Source organism: Mustelus asterias, chromosome 2, assembly GCF_964213995.1.
Source record: "Mustelus asterias chromosome 2, sMusAst1.hap1.1, whole genome shotgun sequence".
Taxonomy (NCBI): Eukaryota; Metazoa; Chordata; class Chondrichthyes; order Carcharhiniformes; family Triakidae; genus Mustelus; species Mustelus asterias.
The window spans coordinates 74,299,698-74,322,029 of record NC_135802.1 but is presented as its reverse complement, the minus strand read 5'-3'; the positions used below and the strand labels follow the sequence as shown (position 1 = coordinate 74,322,029).

The window sequence follows — 22,332 nt, the reverse complement described above, 5'->3', positions numbered from 1 at the left end:
TTTAGATAAGGGAGTAGAGGGAGAGGGTGTTCGCGACTCATCAAAGCGGGTCCAGATAAAAGCTGGAATAAGGACACTTTGCCTGAATGCACGAAGCATTCGGAACAAGGTAAATGAGTTGATGGTGCAAATCAGCACAAGTGGGTACGATCTAGTGGCCATTACAGAAACGTGGCTGAAAGGTGACCAGGACTGGGAGATGAATATCCAGGGATATCAGGCGTTTAGGAAGAATAGACAGGAAGGAAAAAGTGGTGGGGTCGCGCTATTAATAAGAGATAATATCAGGGTAGTACTGAGGGATGACATAGGCTCTGAGGAACAAAACGTGGAATCATTATGGGTAGAGATGAGGAATAGTAGAGGGAGAAAGACACTAGTAGGTGTGGTATATAGGCCCCCAACTAATAATGTTGAGGTAGGGAGGGCTATAAACAAGCAGATAAGGGATGCGTGTAAAAACGGAACGGCAATAATCATGGGGGACTTCAACATGCACATTGACTGGCAGACTCAAGTCGGTAAGGGTGGAATGGAGGAAGAGTTCTTAGAATGCTGTCGGGATAGTTTCCTTGAACAGCATGTTACGGAACCGACGAGGGAACGAACTATTTTGGATCTGGTATTGTGTAACGAGGTAGGTAGAATTAAGGATCTTATTGTGAAGGACCCTCTTGGGTCTAGTGACCACAATATGGTCGAATTTCTGATTCAGATGGAAGAGGAGAAAGTTTGGTCCCAAACCAGTGTCCTCTGTTTGAACAGAGGGAAATATGATAGGATGAGGGATGAATTGGCTAAGGTAGACTGGGAGAGCAGGCTGGCAGGTAGGATAGCTGAGGAACAGTGGATGATTTTTAAGGAGATCCTTTTCAGTTCTCAGCAAAAATATATTCCAGCAAAAAACAAGGATTGTAAGAAAAGGGAGAACCAGCCGTGGATAACGAAGGAAATAAAGGAGAGTATTAAAATAAAAACAGCTGCGTACAGAGTGGCCAAAAATAGTGGAGAAACAAGTGATTGGGAAAAATTTGAGAAACAACAAAGAGAGACTAAGAAAGCGATAAAGAAAGGAAGGATAGACTATGAAGCTAGGCTAGCAATTAATATAAAAAATGATAGTAAAAGTTTTTATAAATATATAAAAAGGAATAGAGTGGCTAGAGTGAATGTTGGACCCTTGGAGGACGAGAGGGGGGAGTTAATAGTGGGAAATGAGGATATGGCTGAGTCTTTAAATAAGTTTTTTGTGTCGGTCTTCACGGTGGAGGACACAAATAGTTTGCCAAATATTAACGATAGAGGGTTGGCAGCAGGAGAAATACTTAATACAATTAATGTTACCAGAGAGGCAGTGCTGGGTAGACTAATGGGACTGAAGGTGGACAAGTCCCCGGGTCCGGATGGAATGCATCCCAGGGTATTGAAAGAAGTGTCAGAGGTAATAGTGGATGCGTTAGTGATTATTTATCAAAACTCGTTGCATCCTGGAGTAGTGCCGGTTGATTGGAAAACGGCTAATGTTACGCCGCTGTTTAAAAAAGGAAGGAGACAAAAGGCGGGTAACTATAGGCTGGTCAGCTTAACGTCTGTAGTAGGGAAAGTGCTGGAATCCATTATTAAAGAGGAGATAGCAGGGCATCTGGATAGAAATGGTTCGAATCAATCAGACGCAGCATGGATTCATGAGGGGAAAGTCGTGCTTGACGAACATGTTGGATTTTTATGAAGATGTGACGAGGGCGGTTGATGGAGGAGAACCGGTGGATGCGGTGTTTTTGGATTTCCAAAAGGCGTTTGATAAGGTGCCCCATAAAAGGCTGCTGAAGAAGATTAGGGCACACGGAGTTGGGGGTAGTGTGTTAAAGTGGATTGGGGACTGGCTATCCGACAGGAAGCAAAGAGTCGGAATAAATGGGTGTTTTTCCGGTTGGAGGAAGGTAACTAGTGGCGTGCCGCAGGGATCGGTACTCGGGCCGCAACTATTTACCATTTATATAGATGATCTGGAGGAGGGGACGGAGTGTAGGGTAACGAAGTTTGCAGACGACACAAAGATAAGTGGAAAAGTGAATCGTGTGGAGGACGGAGAAGATCTGCAGAGAGATTTGGACAGGCTGAGTGAGTGGGCGAGGATATGGCAAATGGAGTATAACGTTGAGAAATGCGAGGTTATACACTTTGGAGGAAATAATAACAAATGGGATTACTATCTCAATGGAAACAAATTAAAACATGCTACCGTGCAAAGGGACCTGGGGGTCCTTGTGCATGAGACGCAAAAGCCCAGTCTGCAGGTACAACAGGTGATCAAGAAGGCAAATGGGATGTTGGCCTATATTGCGAAGGGGATAGAATATAAAAGCAGGGATGTCTTGATGCACCTGTACAGGGCATTGGTGAGGCCGCAGCTGGAATACTGTGTGCAGTATTGGTCCCCTTATATGAGGAAGGATATATTGGCATTGGAGGGAGTGCAGAGAAGGTTCACCAGGTTGATACCGGAGATGAGGGGTTTGGATTATGAGGAGAGGCTGAGGAGATTGGGTTTGTACTCGTTGGAGTTTAGAAGGATGAGGGGGGATCTTATGGAGACTTATAAGATAATGCGGGGGCTGGATAGGGTGGAGGCGGAGAGATTCTTTCCACTTAGTAAGGAAGTTAAAACTAGAGGACACAGCCTCAAAATAAAGGGGGGTCGGTTTAAGACAGAGTTGAGGAGGAACTTCTTCTCCCAGAGGGTGGTGAATCTCTGGAATTCTCTGCCCACTGAGGTGGTGGAGGCTACCTCGCTGAATATGTTTAAAGCGCGGATGGATGGATTCCTGATCGGTAAGGGAATTAAGGGTTATGGGGATCAGGCGGGTAAGTGGTACTGATCCACGTCAGATCAGCCATGATCTTATTGAATGGCGGGGCAGGCTCGAGGGGCTAGATGGCCTACTCCTGCTCCTATTTCTTATGTTCTTATGTTTACCATGTAATGTTAAATCTGTACATGGCATTGTATATGCTAGCGTTTGAAAATTGAAAGGATGCCAATATCGAAGATAATACCAGAAATGAGAGACTTCAATTACAGGGAGGAATTAGAAAAACTGGGGATTTTTCCCTAAAATGGAGGAAATCTGATAGATTTTGAAACTGGAGTATTTTGATGAGGTATGTTCGGAAGAAATATTTGCACTAGGTTGTGAGGTCATTTAAATTTAAGGCAAAGATTGAAGGAAGAAGTTATAATATTCTGCATGCGTAAGCCTACTTGTAACAGCAGAATTAATAAATAGCACAAAGGAAAACTCCTTTTTATCCTTTCAAACACCTGTGCCTTCGTTCCCATCTCCAATGCAGCAGTTTGGCGTTTTCTTTCTGTGCCAATCATTATATATTCAGCCGATCTGAATGAAATTTCCTATCTGACTCAAAATCCGTGTGTCATGCCATGGACCTACATCCACTATGATACAAGTTAAAAAGATCAAAGCTCTTTTCTCACATTTCTTATAGCTGTAGAAGAATAGATGCTTAAATGCTATTAGGTTGGATGAGATTGCAAACCAGGTTGAAAAGATGAAAAGACCATGCACATCATCACTCCTATCACCTTTATGCAGAAATACTTTGAGATGCATGATGGCGACCCAGTTTGCTTAATGTGCCTGTTGGGAGGGGAGTTTTGGTACCATGTTTTCTGTTCATTGCTGAAAAAGGAGACATGTTGCTGAAGCTGTTTGTCTTGCACTCATGAGGACAAAAACTAGCATGCCAACTTTCAAAGGATCCTAACAATTTATACTACAGGAGAAAGGGGTGCTGATTGAATGGCAAGTTGACTCTGATTTTTTGAGATGCTGCCATGGAGAAAACAACTGGATACTAAAGGCTCCCCAGGCTCCTGGGTAATTCAAAAGGCCCCAAGGCTTGAACATGGATCACTAGGGCCCCTATGCATGGATGTATGTGCTTCTTGCAAGTGCAAATGAGCCACATTACGAGTGTGGCTGATTATATTAATTGGTTGTTAGTGTGAGCTATTAGCACAGGCAGGATTTTTCAGGATATGCTGCCCAATCATGGAATCACATCGGACAGACTTCGAACATCTTGCAAAGTGGACTGATTGAATATGGTCTGAACTCTGCCTGCAACCAGCAACCAAAGGAACATGCTATTTGATCAGCCAATCACTGGTACATGTGGCAGCACACCAGCACTGAAATTCATAGACATTGCTCAATTTTGTGATGTGGGGGAGACAATTTAGGATTAAAATTACTATATTTTTTTCATTCAACATTCATTCAGCCCGTGAAGCTTGTTTCATTCACAATACATTTTCAATCTCATTTATCATGTGTTCCACCTAATCTTTAAGGGTCTTTAAAGGTCATAGAGGTTTACAGCATGGAAACAGACCCTTCGGCCCAACTTGTTCATGCCGCCTTTTTTTTTACTACTAAGCTAGTCCCGATTGCCTGCGTTTCATGGAATCATAGAACCCTACAGTGCAGAAGGAGGCCATTCGGCCCATCAAGTGCACCAATCACAATCCCACCCAGGCCCTATCCCCATAACCCCATGCATTTACTCTAGCTAGTCCCCCTGACATTAAGGGGCAATTATAGCATGGCCAATCCATCTAACCCGCACATCTTTGGCCCATAACCCTCAATACCCATCTTACCCATGTAACTGTCTAAATGTTTTTCAAAAGACAAAATTGTACCTGCCTCTACTATTACCTCTGGCAGTTTGTTCCAGACACACCACCCTCTGTGTGAACAAATTGCCCCACTGGACCTTTTTACATCTCTCCCCTCTCACCTTAAATCTATGCCCTTTGGTTTTAGACTCCTCTACCTTTGGGATAAGATGTTGACTGTCTACCTGATCTATGCCCCTCATTTTATAGACCACTATAAGACCACCCTAAGCTTCCTGCGCTCCAGGGAAAAACGTCCCAGTCTATCCAGTCTCTCCTTATAACTCAAACCATCAAGTCCCGGTAGCATCCTAGTAAATCTTTTCTGCACTCTTTCTAGTTTAATATCCTTTCTAGGATAGGGTGACCAGATTTGCACACAGTATTCCAAGTGTGGCCATACCAATGTCTTGTACAACTTCAACAAGACATCCCAACTCCTGTATTCAATGTTCTGACCAATGAAACCCAGCATGCCGCATGCCTTCTTTACCACTCTGTCCACCTGTGACTCCCCTTTCAAGGAGCTATGAACTTGTACCCCATGATCTCTTTGTTCTATAACCCTCCTCAACACCCTAACATTAACTGAGTAAGTCCTGCCCTGGTTTATTCTACCAAAGTGCATCACCTCACATTTATCTAAATTAAACTCCATCTGCCATTCGTTAGCCCACTGGCCCAATTGATTAAGATCCCATTGCAATTCTAGATAACCTTCTTCACTGTCCACTATGCCCCAATCTTCGTGTCATCTGCAAACTTACTAACCATGCCTCCTAAATTCTCATCTAAATCATTAATATAAATGACAAATAACAGTGAACCCAGCACCGATTCCTGAGGCACACGGCTGGTCACAGGCCTCCAGTTTGAAAAACAACCCTCGACGACCACCCTCTGTCTTCTATCTTCAAGCCAATTTTGTATCCAATTGACTATCTCACCCTGGATCCCGTGGTACCTTGTCAAAGGCCTTGCTAAAGTCCATGTAGACAACGTCGACTGCACTGCCCTCATCTACCTTCTCGGTTACCCCTTCAAAAGACTCAATTAAATTCGTGAGACATGATTTTCCACTCACAAAGCCATGCTGACTGCAGGAAAAGAGTTCCCTAATCAGTCCTTGCCTCTCTAAATGCCTGTAGACCCTGCCACTCGGAATACCTTCTAACAATTTACCCACTACAGATGTAAGTTCCACATAAGTATTCCAAGATCCCTGAAAAGTGAGCAGAATTTAATCCATTATTTAACTTTGGCCTGCTCTTCTCACTCAGTGCATAGAGCTAATTTTGATTTTTTTGTCTTCTCATTCCATTGAAAATTGGAAGATTTCAGTCCATTTAATAAGTAATTGCACATTTTAAATGGCATTAGCTTTGGAATAGTGTTTAGAGTGGGGTTAAGTAAGGCACATGATTTATTTCTGCATAAAGTATTTTACAGGTTCAATGTGCTCTGGAATCGGAGGTTCCCGACCGGTGTGCCACGATGCACTGGTGTGCTGTGAAGGCCACACATTAAAAAGTAAAGTAAAATAAAGTTTATTAGTCACAAGGAGCATTAGTCACAAATAACACTAATGAAGTTACTGTGAAATTCCCCTCGTCGCCACACTCCGGCCCCTGTTTGGGTCAATGCACCTAACCAGCACGTCTTTCAGATTGTGGGAGGAAACTGGAGCACCAGGAGGAAACCCACGCAGACACGGGGAGAACGTGCAAGCTCCACATAGACAGTGACCCAAGCTGGGAATTGAACCGGATGCCTCACGCTGTGAGGCAGCAGTGCTAACCACTGTGCCACTGACAGATGCTTTTGCTGTTATGCTCCTAGTCTCAATATATAAAATCCTTCAAAACCCTTGTTGAAAGTGTAACTGAGTTTTGAAACCAAATTAAGCGCATAATTACTACTATGCATCCTCACTGACCCTGAAAGCATAATTTTATATTTGTTGAGTATCAAATTTCTACATATGATTAAACCCACATTTTTTAAAAAGCTTATTGATATTTTGGCTTCCAGTCTAGTCCTGTGTTTGTCTCCCAATCATTTAGATTGATGAGTAAAAATTAGAGGCAGTGATTCAGTGACTTTTTTTCTTCTCTTGGTTTTATTGTCTGGGAAATACTTCAATGTGATAGGTGCGTAGTTTGCTTGATGACATTATTGATATGGGAAGCCTCGAGGCCATGGTTTTAGGCTAAAGCATGGTCTTAAATCAGAAATGAGGAAGAACTACTTCACTTAAAGGATCATTCATTTGTGGAATTCTCTATCCTAGAATGCTGGTAGATGCCGTAACACTAAACCAATTTAAGGTGAGATATATAGGTTTTTAATTAGTAGTGAGATGGAGAGTTATGCGGTGGGGGCAGGAAGATGGAAATGAGGCCGAGATGAGATCAGCCATGATCATATTGAATGGTGGAGCAGGCTTTAGGGGCTGAATTGCCTATTCCTGCTCCTATTTCTTATGTTCCTATAAGCTTTCCGACATGCACCAAATTTAAACTGATGTCAGGTAAGGGCAAGCCCAGGCCACTGAGATTGCTAGATCTTCCGTGGGCAGCTTTCTTAGCGGTCATTGAGTACAGTTGCTTCATTGTTGATCTCAAAATCCAGGTGAGTAATTATGTTGTTCCTCTGTAAAAAAAAATAAACCTCCCTTTGATCTCTAAGACTTGATGACAAGTGGTCTTCATAGTAAAGTTTTATACTGCAAGTAGAAACCTTAATTATTTCCTTGTATCTAGTGACCTATTAGCTATTTACAATATAAACAAATGATCTTTAAATAAATTTTACTTATAACTATTAATAAGCTTGAATAAGCTTTTTAGTTTCACATACTCTTGTTCCAAGAACTTTGTTTTCATGGTATAAATTGCCAACATTTAATTGGAAGCAAGGGCTGATTAATTTTTCCACAAAAGTTGATTAGCTTAGAGCTTCTAAAAATACTTGGTGTTGAAGAGGGGATCCCTTGAAATGACAGTTGGGCATAATTTTGGACACATTGACGTCAGCATAAGATAGAACAACAGATCCCTAGTTGGAAGCTGTGTAATGCTTTGTCTTGGAATACACACACAGACTTTGTGTGATTACAGTGACGCAGGTAGAGCTTTCATTTGTGGTAAAGGGCATTGATTATCTGGACAACTAACGCAGTTTCTTGGTTTCTTTATAGTAACTGGCTTTTTGCCAAGCAGGTGGAATAGTTGTTTTTTTTTAAACTTGTGGTTAAAGCAACAACTCAATAGTGCCAATGCATAGGTTTCATTTTGTAGATAAGATCAACCTGTGCAGCAGAAAATCTATTTTGTTTGTTTCTGTTACAGCAATGTAGGTAATTATATGTAGGTATTTTATTAAAATCATTTATGCACTGTATTCACTGACTTGGTATCATTAGGTAAGTTGGAGATATCTTAATTTCTTTAACAAATTAAGCAATTTTCCCCAATATTGTGGTATATTTGGTTGTTGCCATGCCTATGAATGCAGTTCTCGAGTTGACTTATAGAGTTGAGATATTGCTTTTCTGGTAACTCCTACAACCATTTCCAAGCTAGTTGAAGTTCCTTTCTTCTCAATTTCCCCCTCCGAGTTACAGTTGTAAACCTGGTTCTAGAGGTTTTTGGACATGGATTTAGCAGCAGACACATACAATTGACCTGAGGGAATGGTGTGTAGATGGAGGTATCTTGAGCTGGAAAGGAGAGAGTTTAACAAAAATGATGGATTAATGTTTATTGTTCAGAAACTGGAGAATAAATAAAGATCTGGGGAACAAAATAGGGGGTTTGAAATGTGGATCCTAAGATGTATGTTTAAAATTCCACATGCAGACCATAAGACAAATAAATAACACTTTTCACTGTATCTCAATACATGCGACAATAAATCAATTCATTTCAAAGGGATGTTTGAAATTGCAAGAGCAAATGAGCTCTGAAAATGTGACATCCAGGAAAGAAAATAGCTGGACATTTGGTCAGAGCTGAAAAGCCAGAGATTTCTTCTAGAGGGCGATGTGGAGGGCAGCAGAAAGAAGAGTCAATTTCAGCATAGTTGGATGATGGTCTTGACAGAGTGGTTCCAGACAAGCTATCATGAAAATCTGAGGATGATGTAAGACAGATGAGTGTGACATACCATGACAGCAGATCTGGTAGTAGTAGTTACAAACAGCAGCAGTTACTAGGAATACAACAGTGACATTTTCCAGATTTTATTACCTCTTGAATTGAGGAAACAAACTGAAAGTAGCTTCATTTCGATGAGGATTGTTGCACTCCATCTGTTTTTTAATTCTTTACCCTGAATGTTTTCTTGAATGCATGGTTGATGGGAAGGCATGCTCAAAGATGTTGGGTTAGAAATGACATTACGATGACGTAGCTCTGTTTCTTCCATCCTACTTCCTGCGAGCATCACTACTCCCTCCACACCCCACCCCTCTCCACTTGGAGTGTGGGCTTTACTTCAAAAAGGCAGCAGTGAGTTACCTACTGCTAGTTTTCTGTGCTTTGTTGGGTAGTGGTAGTTGAATCTAAGCTGACTCCCACTAAAGTGTTCATAGATCAGTGCTTCACGAACTTTTTTGTCCATTTATACCAGTTAGGCAAGGTCCTCACTACTTCTAACTCACCTGCTTCCATGTTCTGTCCCAAAAAAACTCATTAGAATTAATGGGAGCAACGGCACTGCTTTTCATGAGATGTTTTTCTGGGTTTGGAGTCACATGTAAGCCAGACCAGGTAAATAGAGCAGATTACCACTCCTTGAAATACAGGGACACAAATGTTCTACAATATTTGGCTCACTGGGCCATCATATGAACTGCGATAGAGTGTTTAGCAGTTAGATGTGTTATGTGTGCCTAATGTCATAGTTCATATGTTTTAAAATCTAACTTTTAGTTTTAGGAATTCAAATTTGAACTGTAGACATTTGAACTTTGGACATCTGGTTGAGAAATTGGTGAAAGCAGACAAAGTTTTTTTAAAAAACTCAATGAGTTTAAAATATGGGTTTTTTCTGATCAGAGAAGGGCATGATTCCAGGCAGCTTCAGGCATATTTGAAAAGAAGGGATGCTCTACTGTACCTGTGGCCATTTGAAAGAAAATATACATCAAGTCAATGGTCTCCAGCATTAAAAAAATGTCCTGGGAAGGCAATAAAAAAAAAAAATGTATATACTGAACAGTCTTGAGTTGCTTGTGTCAGCAAGAGAAATGATGGGTCAAATACAATAACAAACTAGTTGCATGTGCCGGATTTCCTCAGTACAAACGTAAGTAAATCCTTCAATTTCCTTTGGAGCTGGGTTCATCCAACAGGAACCAAACCCTACGATGACTTGACGATCCTTGAAGAGCATTACTCGGCAAAGCCATTGATTATTGCGGAATGGTTCAGGTTCCACTGAAAAATCAAGTGGAAGACGAAAACATTGCTCAGTTTGTGGCAACCATAAAAAAGGCTGGCACAACATTGTGAGTTTGGCGAGTCATTGGAAGCTACTCTTTGAGATTGTCTAGTTTGTGGTCTCTAAAATGAGGCTATTCAAAGAAGATTGCTTAGTGAACATGCTTCGACTTTAAAGACAATAGTAGAAATTTCAGTGCCAATTTAACTGGCTGCTAAAGTGGTGTCACAATTTGGTGCAGGAATGAAAATCCACAAGTTGGGAACTGCCCATGAGAAGTCAAATCAGTGGGAAGTGTATATGGAGTCAATGGATGGGAGTCTAGTTTGCATAGTGGACAGGGCTACGTTCATAACTGTAGTTTCTTGCGGCCTTGGTCAGAGCAGGAGCCATTCTAAGCTGTGATGCATCTGGAAAGAATGCTTTCAGTGATACGTCTGGAAAAATTCGTGAGAGTCGTAGTGGACATGCCAAATTTCCTTAGCCTCCTGAGAAAGTAGAGGTGTTGGTGGGCTTTCTTAACTATAATGTCAGTGTGAAGGGACCAGGACAGATTGTTGGTGAATTGGACCCTAGAAACTTGAAGCTGTCAACCATTTTCACTTCATCACCATTGATGTAGACAGGGGCAAGTTCTCCACTACGCTTCCTGAAGTCAATGACCATCTCCTTCGTTTTACTGACATTGAGGGAGAGATTATTATCGTCGCACCATTTCACCAGCTTCTCTCTCTTTCCTGTATTCCGTCTCCTCATTGTTTGGGATCCCACCCACTACAGTGGTGCCATCAGCAAACTTTAAAATGGAGTTGGAGCCACACAGTCACAAGTGTATAAGGAGTACAGTAAGGGGCTGAGGACACAGCCTTGCGGGGCATCAGTGTTGAGGATAATCGTGGAGGTGGTGTCATTGCCTATCCTTATTGATTGCAACCGGTGGAGAGCTTTCCTCCTGATTACCATTGACTTCAGCTTTGCTAGGACTCTCTGATCTCGCACTTGGTCAAATGCTGCCTTAATGCCAAGGGCATGTCACACTCACTTCATCTCTGGAGCTCATTTCATTTCTTTTGCCCATTTTTGGAACAAGGCTCTAATGAGGTCAGGAACTGCGTGCCCCTGATGGAAACCAAACTGAGTGTCAGTTCTGGATATAATCAACTTGTATGAAGTTTGAAACCATGGCAGCAATTATTGGAAATCAAAATTATTTACTGATGCTTCAAGCCACAGAAGTCGGAGGGAGGCCCAATCTGGAGCTGCAAAATCCAGAGTTGAGATCGGTAAAGAAATCTTCGGTCTCTTGGCCAAATGCTAGTGAACAGACTCCTACAAACGAATGGAATCTTGTCCCTTGAGCTGGAACACAAGAGAAAACAGTGTGAATTCTGGAGAGCTATGAGAAACCTTTGTGTTGGTGCCAAGAAAAGTGAATGAATCTTAAAGATTTTGTATAATAATGGAATTCGTAGTGGGGCAATGACTGGGAGGCAAATAGAATGCAGAACTGAGTTTATATCATAAGTCTCCATAAACTGTAATGTTAAATTGATGGTGTTTGCTTTGTTTATATAGATAAATATACAAATAAAATAAAGTCTGTTTTTGTTAAAACATACAAACTCTTGTGGCATAGTCCTGATTGGTTTATATCTGGGTAATTAGATTTCTTTAAATGTTAACAGTCCCAAACAGGATTGCAACAAACATCACAACCAAATCTTGTGCTTAGTCCCAGCAGTGATCACTGAAAGCTTTGTCATTTTTTCACACCCTAATCTCTCCCTAAGCTGGATGTACTGAGGACCCAATTCTCACCTGTCCCAAGAATTCAGCCAACATTCTGTCTGGTCTTTATGGCTCAGCTGCCCACTCAGCGCATTCAGAAACTGAGTTCCAATTATTTAAAGTATTGATAAGTGGAGTATGCATTCTTGAAATTACAGTAGAATTATATATTGCACTCAACAACGTACTTACTGTTTATTGGGTTACTAAACATGTAGAACTGGAAGAAACGGTTCTAGTTTGTAACTTGATTTGAATTTTGCTTTAGAGGCTCAGTTGACGTTTTCTGATTAATCCAATCAGTTGCAGCTTCAGATTGCATCTCAATACTTGATGTCCTTTCCTCATCCAAACTAGAATCAGCATTTTCAATGGGCTCTGGAAAAGGTGTTAAAGAGAGAAGAGTTCATATCCTTTCTAAGCTTTATATCAACTAAAATCATAATACTTTGCTGACCTTTGTACTGTCTTTCTAATTGGAGGAAAAAGTTAATTTACTCCTCACTTCACAAAGATTTCCGTTCTTTTGCTTTCTTTTGTGAATTATTCATTTCTATCATTTTCATATTATGGACTTCAGTGTGAAGATGTCATTCCTGTTGGCATAGTCCTCTTTAGGATTTAAAATGCAATCCACATAGAAATCTCCCCAACATATCCACAACTTTCCTTCCATTACATTTTGTGCGATGGCACACCATTGAATGATATTTCCCCTCCTTGGCACATTTTAAAAGCATTATAATGTTATGCTTCCTGTAGATGGCAGTATTCTCTATCATACTGACAACTCCCTCAGATGTATATATCTCAGTATCTGTAGTCAGTTCTGCTGTCTTGTCCAGTCGATATATAGGGGTAGAAATTGGTCACTTCCACCTGTTTTCCAGATGAGGAACAAGCTCAAAAATAACTCATTTTGAAGAATTGTGTTCTGTGCTCCATGGATGCCTGAAAAATATCCTAGACTGTATTGTGTCAGGAAAATGAGGAATGATATTTTTCTTTTGGTAATAGCACTGTCATTTTTCTCATACTGGTAAACAGGCCATTGGAGGTGTGATGGTTGTTATAATTTCCTTTAAGAGACAGAGTGACCGCTAGGGTCCTAGACAACAGTAAGAGATGGTTTTGATATGTTAATGACCCAAGATTCAGTAAGAGTTATACAGGTCAATAAAGTAAGTAGTTTTGAAATGGATTGTTTTATTTCAAGGGGACACTTACAGGTTGTAAAAATTGTAAGAGGCAAAAATAGGGTAAGTTTACTTTTTAAAATAAAGGAGCTGTAGCATAAAAAAGGAATTGGATCAAGTCTGGAAAAAGAGCACTTCTGTGAGAGGGGATAAAAAATGGAAGACAGAAATCACAGGGAAGGGACACGTTTAAGAAATGTCTGAAGCTTATATCTTTGGCTGTTGGGGATAGGGGGGCGTGGTTGGATAGAGCGGTAGATGGTGCTTCTTCTATCTCCCATAAGACTGTCTGGCAGCTGGTCAGATCTTCCAGAAGTCAGTGTGGACAAGGCCAGACATGGAGAATCAGTTGCTGTCAGCCTAAGAGCAGAAGTGCACTTTGTGGCAAAAGCTACTGCAATTCTGTAGGTTTAGAAAATGTAAGAATTGTTGCCAAGCAGAAAAGGGAGAGTGATCTGAGTATGATTTAAGCTAAGATCTTTTGGTACTGTTTTACTGTTAACTGTGTGAAGTTATTGTGTTTAAAGTATATATTTTCTTCATTACTTTTTAATAAATGTTTACTTTAATATAAAATCACCACAATTGATTGGAAATGCCACTTCCTGATTTCAAACACCTTCTCATAATATACTGTTGTGCAGACCTGTGTTTCAACCTCTAATAGCAATTAAATACACTAAGTTGACTTTCGATGATTAAACGCAATTTTCTTTATTTTGTAGCTACTTAAAAAAGTCAATACCTGCAATCCATAAACTAAATACTCACTATCCGTTTCTTAACTTGAGGCTGATTTTCACATGCATGTGAAACCCAGCCAGGGTTTTGCCACATGGATATCAGTCTTTCTCATCTGTCAGATATTGTCGTCTTCTGTGAATGTTGAACACAAGCTCTTTGTCTTAGCCTTCTTATACTTTTGATTTCATTTGATTTATTATTGTCACATGTATTAGCATACAGTGTTTCTTGCACACTATACAGACAAAGCATACCGTTTATAGAGAAGGAAACGAGAGAGTGTAGAATGCAGTGTTACAGTCATAGCTAGGGTGTAGAGAAAGATCAAAATGCAAGATAGGTCCATTCAAAAGTCTGATGGCAGCAGGGAAGAAGCTATTCTTGAGTCAGTTGGTACTTGACCTCAGACTTTTGTATTTTTTTCCCAATGTAAGAAGGTGGAAGAGAGAATGTCCGGGTTACATGGAGTCCTTAATTATGCTGGCTGCTTTGCCAAGGTAATGGGAAGTGTAGACAGAGTCAATGGATGGGAGGCTGGTTTGCATGATGGATTGGGCTACATTCATTACCTTTTGTAGTTTTTTATGGTCTTGGGCAGATCAGAAGCCACACCAAGCTGTGATACATCGAGAAAGAATGTTTTCTATGGTGCATCTGTAAAAGTTGGTGAGAGTCGTAACTGCCATACCAAATTTCCTTAGTCTTCTGAGAAAGTAGAGGTGTTGGTGAGCTTTCTTAACTATAGTGTCAGCATGGGGGGACCAGGACAGGTTGTTGGTGATCTGGACACCTAAAAACTTGAAGCTCTCGACCCTTTCTACTTCGTCCCCGTTGATGTAGACAGACGCATGTTCTCCTCCATGCTTGCTGAAGTGATGACAATTTCCTTCGTTTTGTTGACATTGAGGGAAAGGTTATTGTTGCTGCATCAGTTCACCAGATTCTCTATCTCATTCCTGTACTCTATCTCCTCATTGTTTGAGATGTGATCCACTACGGTGGTGTCGTCAGCAAACTTGAAAATCGAGTTGGAGGGGAATTTGGCCACACAGTCATGGGTGTATAAGCAGTACAATAGGGGGCTGAGAACACAGTTTTTATTGGCACTGGTGTTGAGGATGATTGTGGAAGAGATGTTGTTGCCTACCCTTACTGACTGTGGTCTATGGGTTAGGAAGTTCAGGATCCAGTCAAGAACAAACAAAGAACAAAGATCAATACAGCACAGGAACAGGCCCTTCGGCCCTCCAAGCCCGTGCTGCTCCCCGGTCCAGGATTGAATCCTGAATCCAGGATCCCCGCCCAATTTTCCAGCCTATCTACATCCTAATATCCTATCCACCGAGCTGTCCCTCACAGCTACGATGCTTTGTTCATCACAACCTATTAACTCACCCCCACCCCCCCATTCCAGACCATGTGATCTCCAGGGAGAGGCAAAAACCCAGAGTGAAAACCCCAGGGGCAATATGGGGAAAAAAAATCTGGGAAATTCCTCTCCGACCCCCTGAGGCGATAGAAACGAGTCCAGGAGATCACACTGGCCCTGATCAGAAAATGCTTCCCAACCCTATTCATTTCCACTTCTGCTTTACGAACACCATCTGAATTCCCTGCCCCCGAGACAGGTTCCCAACTATCCGCAGTCTCACTCTGTACTGGCACCAGCAAGATGATCATAGAATGAAGCCTTGAAACGAGAGTCGCAGAGGGAGGAGCCGAGGCCCAGGCCACGGAGTTTGGAGATGAATTTCGTAGGAGTAATAGTGTTTGAAGGCTGAGCTATAGTCAATAAATAGGAGTCTGATATAGGTGTCCTTGTTATCTAGGTGTTCCAGGATTGAGTGCAAGGCCAGGGAGATGGCGTCTGCTATGGACCTGTTGCGGCGGTAGGTGAACTGTAGCGGATCCAGGCAGTCCGGGAGGCTGAACTTGATTCGCACCATGACTAGTCTTTCGAAGCACTTCATAATGGTGGATGTCAGAGCCACCGGACGATCGTCATTAAGGCACGCTGCTTGGCACCCCAAAGGATATACCCCAAAGGTTCCTTGGCAACCAGCCAATGAATTGATCAGAAATCCGATTACATCATTCAATTTAGGCCAATCCGATAGAGCTAGCACAGATAGGGTTGGGATTCTCCACACCCCATCATGTTTAGGCCTTACTGCACATAGCCTATATTTCCAGTGGCCATATAAGGAAATACTGGGCCCAAAAGGTCTGTAAAGAACTCCTTCATCTCTTTTGTTTGGGAGCAAGCTGAGATATTTAACACCCTTGTCTCCTTTGATAAGTTTGAAGCTAACTTGGCCACAGAAAATCCCAGAATACTTAAAAAAAAACAACTTGGGCCAAGAATCATAGGATATACAGTGCAGAAGGAGGCCATTCAGCCCATCGGCTGCACCGACAACAATTCCACCCAGGACCTATCTCTGTAACTCCACATATTTACCCTCCTAATTCCTCTAATTATCATGGCCAATCAACCTAACATCATTGGACTGTGGAAGGAAACCAGAGCATCTGGAGGAAACCCACGCAGACGTGCAGAGAATGTGCAAACTCCACACAGATAGTCACCCAAGGCCAGAATTGAACCCGGGTCCCTGGCGCTGTGAGGCAGCAGTGCTAACCACTGCGCTGCTGTGCTGCCTAAATCAGGTTTGCTTGATTGAAGATCTTTCAGCATATTAAAAGTTAAATCTCCACAGGGTATTTGGCCATAACACAAATTGCAAAAAATATATTTTGACAGCTGTTTCCAGTTTCCCTTTGGGATTTGGGCAGCTCAGCGTCTACCATCAGCCATGCCTTAACACTTGGCCTCGGACTTTTTTCAGGTGGGTGCTTAAGCTGGTGTTGGGTGCCTTGCTGACAGTAGAATGGTCTTTCACTTTAATGGTGGAAGCATGAAGAGTGGAGGCAGAGTGTTTCTATTGGCGCCATAATAGTTTTCCTACCTGCGGTACTCACCCCCCCCCCCCCCCCCCCCCCACACACACACACACACCCCACACACACACCCCCCAGCCTTTCTATTTAGAGCTGTGAGACTGCTGTTCCTTAGATACTGGCCCCAAGTTCAGTCTTTCTGAGGGGCCAGCCGTCTGTGGGAGCACATTGGGCACTGGTAACTTGCCTAGATAATTTGAGATTCAATTTCTGAATAACGTCTGGCCCGTTGATTTGAGTACATGCTCTTGTGTCAAGTCTGGGCTGATGAGTAGATTCAAACAAATTTTTATTCTGTAGCTTCTGGAAGCAACTATTCAGGATAGAGTTATTAGTCGGGTGGAAAAATGTAAGTTCATTAGGAAGACCAACATGGATTTCTTAGGAAAAATTGTGACTTGCTGAAAGTTTTGAAGAGGTAAGAGAGGATAGATGAGGATAATTCCAATGAAGTGGTAAACATGAACTTAACAAAATACAATCAATACAGTGCTGCACGACAAACTTAAAATGTTATAGCTCATGGAATAAAGTAACAGTAGCATTGTGGATATAAAATTTGATGAGTAACAGGAAAGTGAATAATGGTTAACAGTATTAGATTTCAAAATGACTTTGGCAAATTGGAGTGGGCAGAGAAGTGGCAGATGGAGATCAATGCAGAGAAATGTGAGATTATTCATTTTGTAGAAAGAAAGTAGAGACAGTACAAAATAAAGGGCACAACTCTAAGGGATGTGCAGGAGCAGAGCAACCTGGATGTATATGTGCATAAGCAATTGAAGGTGGCAGAACAGGTGGAGAGAGCAGCTAATGAGGCGTACATTGTCCTGAGCTTAATTAATATGGGCATAGAGTACAAGAGCAAGGAGGTTATGCTGAACCTTTATAAGACACTAGTTAAACCTCCACTGGAGCATTGTGCACTGTTCTGGGCACCACACTGTAGGAAGGATATGCTTGCTTGGGGAGAGTGCAGAAGAAGTTTACAAGAATGATCCCAAGGATGAGAAACTTCAGTATGAGGATGGTTTGAGAGATTGGGATTGCTCATCTTGGAGAGGAGCAGGCTAGGAGCAGATTTGATAGAGGTGTTCAAAATCATGAAGGGGCTGGACAGAGTAGATAGAGAGACATGTTCCTGCCTGTAAAAGGATCAAGGACAAGAGATCACAGATTTAAAGTGATTTGCAAAGAAGCAAATGTGACAGGAGAAAAACATTTTCATACAGTAAGTGGTTGGATCTGGGATACACGGCCTGGAAGTGAGGTGGAGGCAGGTTCAGTCAAGGCATTCAACAGGGCATTAGATGATTACTTTTTTAGTTCACTCATGGGACATGGGTGTCACTGGCTGGCCAGCATTTATTGCTCATTCCTAGTTGCCCTTGAACTGAGTGGCTTGCTAGGCCATTTCAGATGGCAGTTGAGAGTCAACCACATTGCTGTGGCTCTGAAGTCACATATAGGCCAGACCTGATGGCAGATTTCCTTCCCTAAATGACAATGAACCACATGGGCTTTTCTGACAATTGGCAATTGTTTCATGGTCGTCAGTAGATTCTTAATTCCAGATATTTTTATTAAATTCAAATACTACCATCTGCCTTGGCTGGCTTCGAACCCGGGTCCCCAGAACATTAGCTAAGTCTCTGGAGTAGTAATGTAGCGATGTTACCCTCAGCCATTGTCTCCCAAGGCAAAAAGAAACAAATATGAATGGAAACAAAGGTGCAGGGTTAGGGACAGGAAAATGGCACTAATTCATAATGTTCATTCGGATAGCTGGTGCAGACACAATGGGCTGAATGGACTCCTGCACAGTAACAGCTCTCAGTAGCACTGTGTCACTTTATGACAGCTGGTGACTTGTCAAAGTACACCATGTTATGTCACAAAATTAAAATATTTAGGTCTCCATTTCATTTAAGAGCCATTCCTTTGTTTTTTAAAACGTTCGACCATAAAAGAATAGCTCATAACTTGATCTTCAAAAATGAGCTTCTCCTCTAAGACAAGTATGATGTGGAGATGCCGGCGTTGGACTGGGGTAGGCACAGTAAGAAGTCTCACAACACCAGGTTAAAGTCCAACAGTTTATTTGGTAGCACGAGCTTTCGGAGCGCTGCCTCTTTGGGTCATATATTGAAAAATATATTGACTGATGACTTGATGAAGGGGCAGTGCTCTTAAAACTCGTGCTACCATATAAACCTGTTGGACTTTAACCTGGTGTTGTGAGACTTCTTACTAAGACAAGTATAGCCTTCCTTGGGTATGTAGATCAAAACTGTATGCAGTACTCTAGGCGTGATCTCGCCAAAGCCTTAAATAATTGCAGCAAGACATCCAATCCACTTGCAGTAGGGATCAACATGTCATTTATTTCCCTAATTGCTTGATGTATTTGCATGTCAGTTTTCTGTTTTTTGTACAAAGGCACCGAAATTTCTCTGAACACCAACATTTACTAGACTCCCATCAGTTTAAAAAATATTGTTTTCCTACTCTTCTAAAAGTGAATAAACTCATGTTCCCACCTTTGCCACTTCCTTGTACACTTTTAATCTATCTTTATTCCTACAGAATCTTTGTGGCCTCCTTTACAGCTTCCTTTTACACCCACCTTTATCATTTGCAAATTTGAACACACCGATCCCTTCATCAGAGCCATTTATCTAGATTGTAAATACCTGAGACACTGATCTTTGTGGCACTCCACTAGTTACAGTCTGCCAACCTGAAAATAACCGGTTTATTCCTCCTCTGTTTTCTGCCATTTTCATCAATTTTCCATTAATGATAACATCTAACTGCCACCCCACCCCATGAGCCCTTGTCTTGTGCAACAGCCTTTTGTGTGGCACCTTATTGAAAACATTTTGAAAATCCACTGGTTCCCCTTTTATCAAACCTGCTTGTTACTGCCTCAAAAAGCTATAATAGATTTGTCAAACATGATTTCTCTTTCATGTTGAATCTGTCTAATCATATGATTTTTGAAATTTTCTATTCTCTTCCTTAATGATGGATTCCAACATTTTCTTGAATTGCGGTGCTACAGTGGTTACCTTCTAGCCATTCAAACTGGTTGAGAATCGAGGATTTTTTTGAGAATTAAAGCATATGCATCTCTGGAACCACCTCTTAAGAACCCGAGGATATAGGCCTTTGTTGCAGTGTATTTGTTGACCTTCGGTGACAGTTTCTCTGAGATTTTTGCTTTTACTAATGTTGATTACTTATTGTTCCCCACTATTTCTGGGATAAGTTTTGTTCCTTCTATTGTGAAAACAGACACAAAATATTTGTTTGTGTCTCTTGACGCTTCCCAATTATAATTTCTCCTATTTCAGGTTCCATTGGACACTTGTTTAATTTTGCTTCTCTTTTCTTACATAGTTGTAGAAACTTTTACAAACTGTTCTTGTATTACTTGCACAGAAGGAAGCTATTTTGCCCATCGAGTCCATACCAGTTCCCCAAAGAACAATCTAGCCGGTCCTACTGTCCCACGCTATCCCCATAGCCCTGCAAGTTTGTTTCCTTCAAATGCCCATCCAATTTCCTTTGAAATCATTGATTGTTTCTGCTTCCACCATGCTCGTAGGCAGAGAATTCCACATCATTATCACTTGCCATGTTTAAAAAAATGTTTCTCACATTCTCCCTGCATCTCTTAGCCAAGTCTTAAATCTGTGTTCCCCAGTCTTCTGACCATCAGAGAGATTTTCCCTGCCTGTAACTGACCTAAGCCTGACATCATCTGGTACAACTCTTATCAAATTTCCCCTCAACCTCCTTTGCTCCAAGGAGAACAATCCCAGCCTTTCCAACCTAGACTTGTAACTAAACTCCTCTCCAGCCCCTCAAATGCCTGCAACCATTCTGGTAAATCTCCTCTGTACTCTCAAGGATCTTCACATTTTTCCGAACGTGTGGTGACCAGAATTGGATGCAAACTCTAGATGTGACCTAACCAGAGGTTTATAAAGGTTCAGCATAACTTCCATGCTTTTGTACTCGATACCTTTCCTTATGTAGCACAAGAACCTGCAAGCCTTGCTAATTACTTTCTCAATATGTTCTGCGCATGCACACCTAGGACCCTGTTTTATGAATACTCTTTTGAAGTGTACCATTAAGTCTATATTGCCTCTCCCTATCTCTTCTACCAAAATGCATCACTTTGCATTTCTCTGTATGGAATTCCATCTGCCACTTGTTTGTCCATTCTGCTAGCTCATCTGTGTCATCTTTCAGGTAATTTATATTTTGTATCCTGTCCAATATTTATCGTACAAATTACATCATTAAATAAAAGTGATTAACTGGTCATGTGCCTCATTTCTATTTGTGGGACCTTGCTGTACATAAACAGCCATGTTTTTTATATTACACTTGTGACTATCCTTTAAGATTACTTAATTGACTGTATAGTGCTTTGGGACATTTTGACTAAGAATGCTACTTTATAAATATGTGGGCTTTTATTGAATTAATTCTGTTTAATATCAATATTATTGTCAATGTTCAATTTATCCTCCTGAGGAAATGAAGTTGATGGGCATAAGGTAAACATTTGATTATATACATGTGTTTTGTAGCATGGTGGTTCTAAGACTTAATGTTGAAAACATACAATATAGCTCTCTTCAAATGACCAAACTTAATCTTTGGACTCGGTGAAGAAATAAAATTAACAATTGCTAAATATTTGTCTTAAAAGGGTATTAATTCATGGAAATGAATGAAATTTATGTTTAGATCTTTAAATATGGCCCATTTAGATAGTTATACACTTTGCAGTTCATTTCTGTTTTAATGTATGAACAATTTTAAAATGTGCTTTGAAATGTATCTAAGTAAAACTTCTGCTCTGAATGTAGTCTCTGCAGGAGTTGCAGAGACTACATTCATTATAAGCTGAAATTGTAAATGTTGCTGTTTCAAATATGCAAGACAGTTGATACTGTCCTCCGTTTCATTACAGGTCATCTTTTGGTGGATGGTCTACTTCACGTCCAGAAAGTATAGTCAATGATGTGGATTACTTCAGTTTTCTGTTTTCTACACTAACAGGTGCTAGTTTTCTTCAATTGCATTTAACTATTAAGGTTCAAAATTTTGTTTGGTACAGTAGGCAATCTATTCCACTTTTAACCGTTTACTTTTTTCAGTATGCCTCAATTCATTTGTGGTACTTTGACCGCAAGCAATCACTCTCCTATTTAAGTTGTGATGCGTGAATTTCCTAGGTCTTGTTACATGAACTATATTATCCATACAAATAGAGTAGCAAGTGGCACACATTAAATTGATTTGTTTTTTAATGTTGTTTTATTCAGGTAAATCTTAATAGCACTCTGGAATGATGAAAACAAAATATTGCCTTAAATATTTGCTGGAACTACCCAGGTCTGGCAGTATCTGGAGATAGAAACAGAGTTAATAGTTTGAGTTAAATATGACACTTCAGAGCTGATGGATGATAGA

At 41.0% G+C, this 22,332-nt stretch overlaps 1 protein-coding gene across 4 annotated transcripts in view; it reads left to right on the top strand.

Annotated features, from left to right (window-relative positions):
• The window catches only part of tex10 (testis expressed 10), a 115,490-nt gene that overhangs the window by 42,788 nt on the left and 50,370 nt on the right, over window positions 1-22,332 (top strand). For all 4 annotated transcript variants that reach the window (XM_078237272.1, XM_078237279.1, XM_078237255.1 and 1 more), the window contains exon 10: window positions 21,830-21,918. In XM_078237272.1, the coding sequence (XP_078093398.1) occupies window positions 21,830-21,918 (89 nt within the window). The remainder of the gene's footprint in view (window positions 1-21,829; window positions 21,919-22,332) is intronic.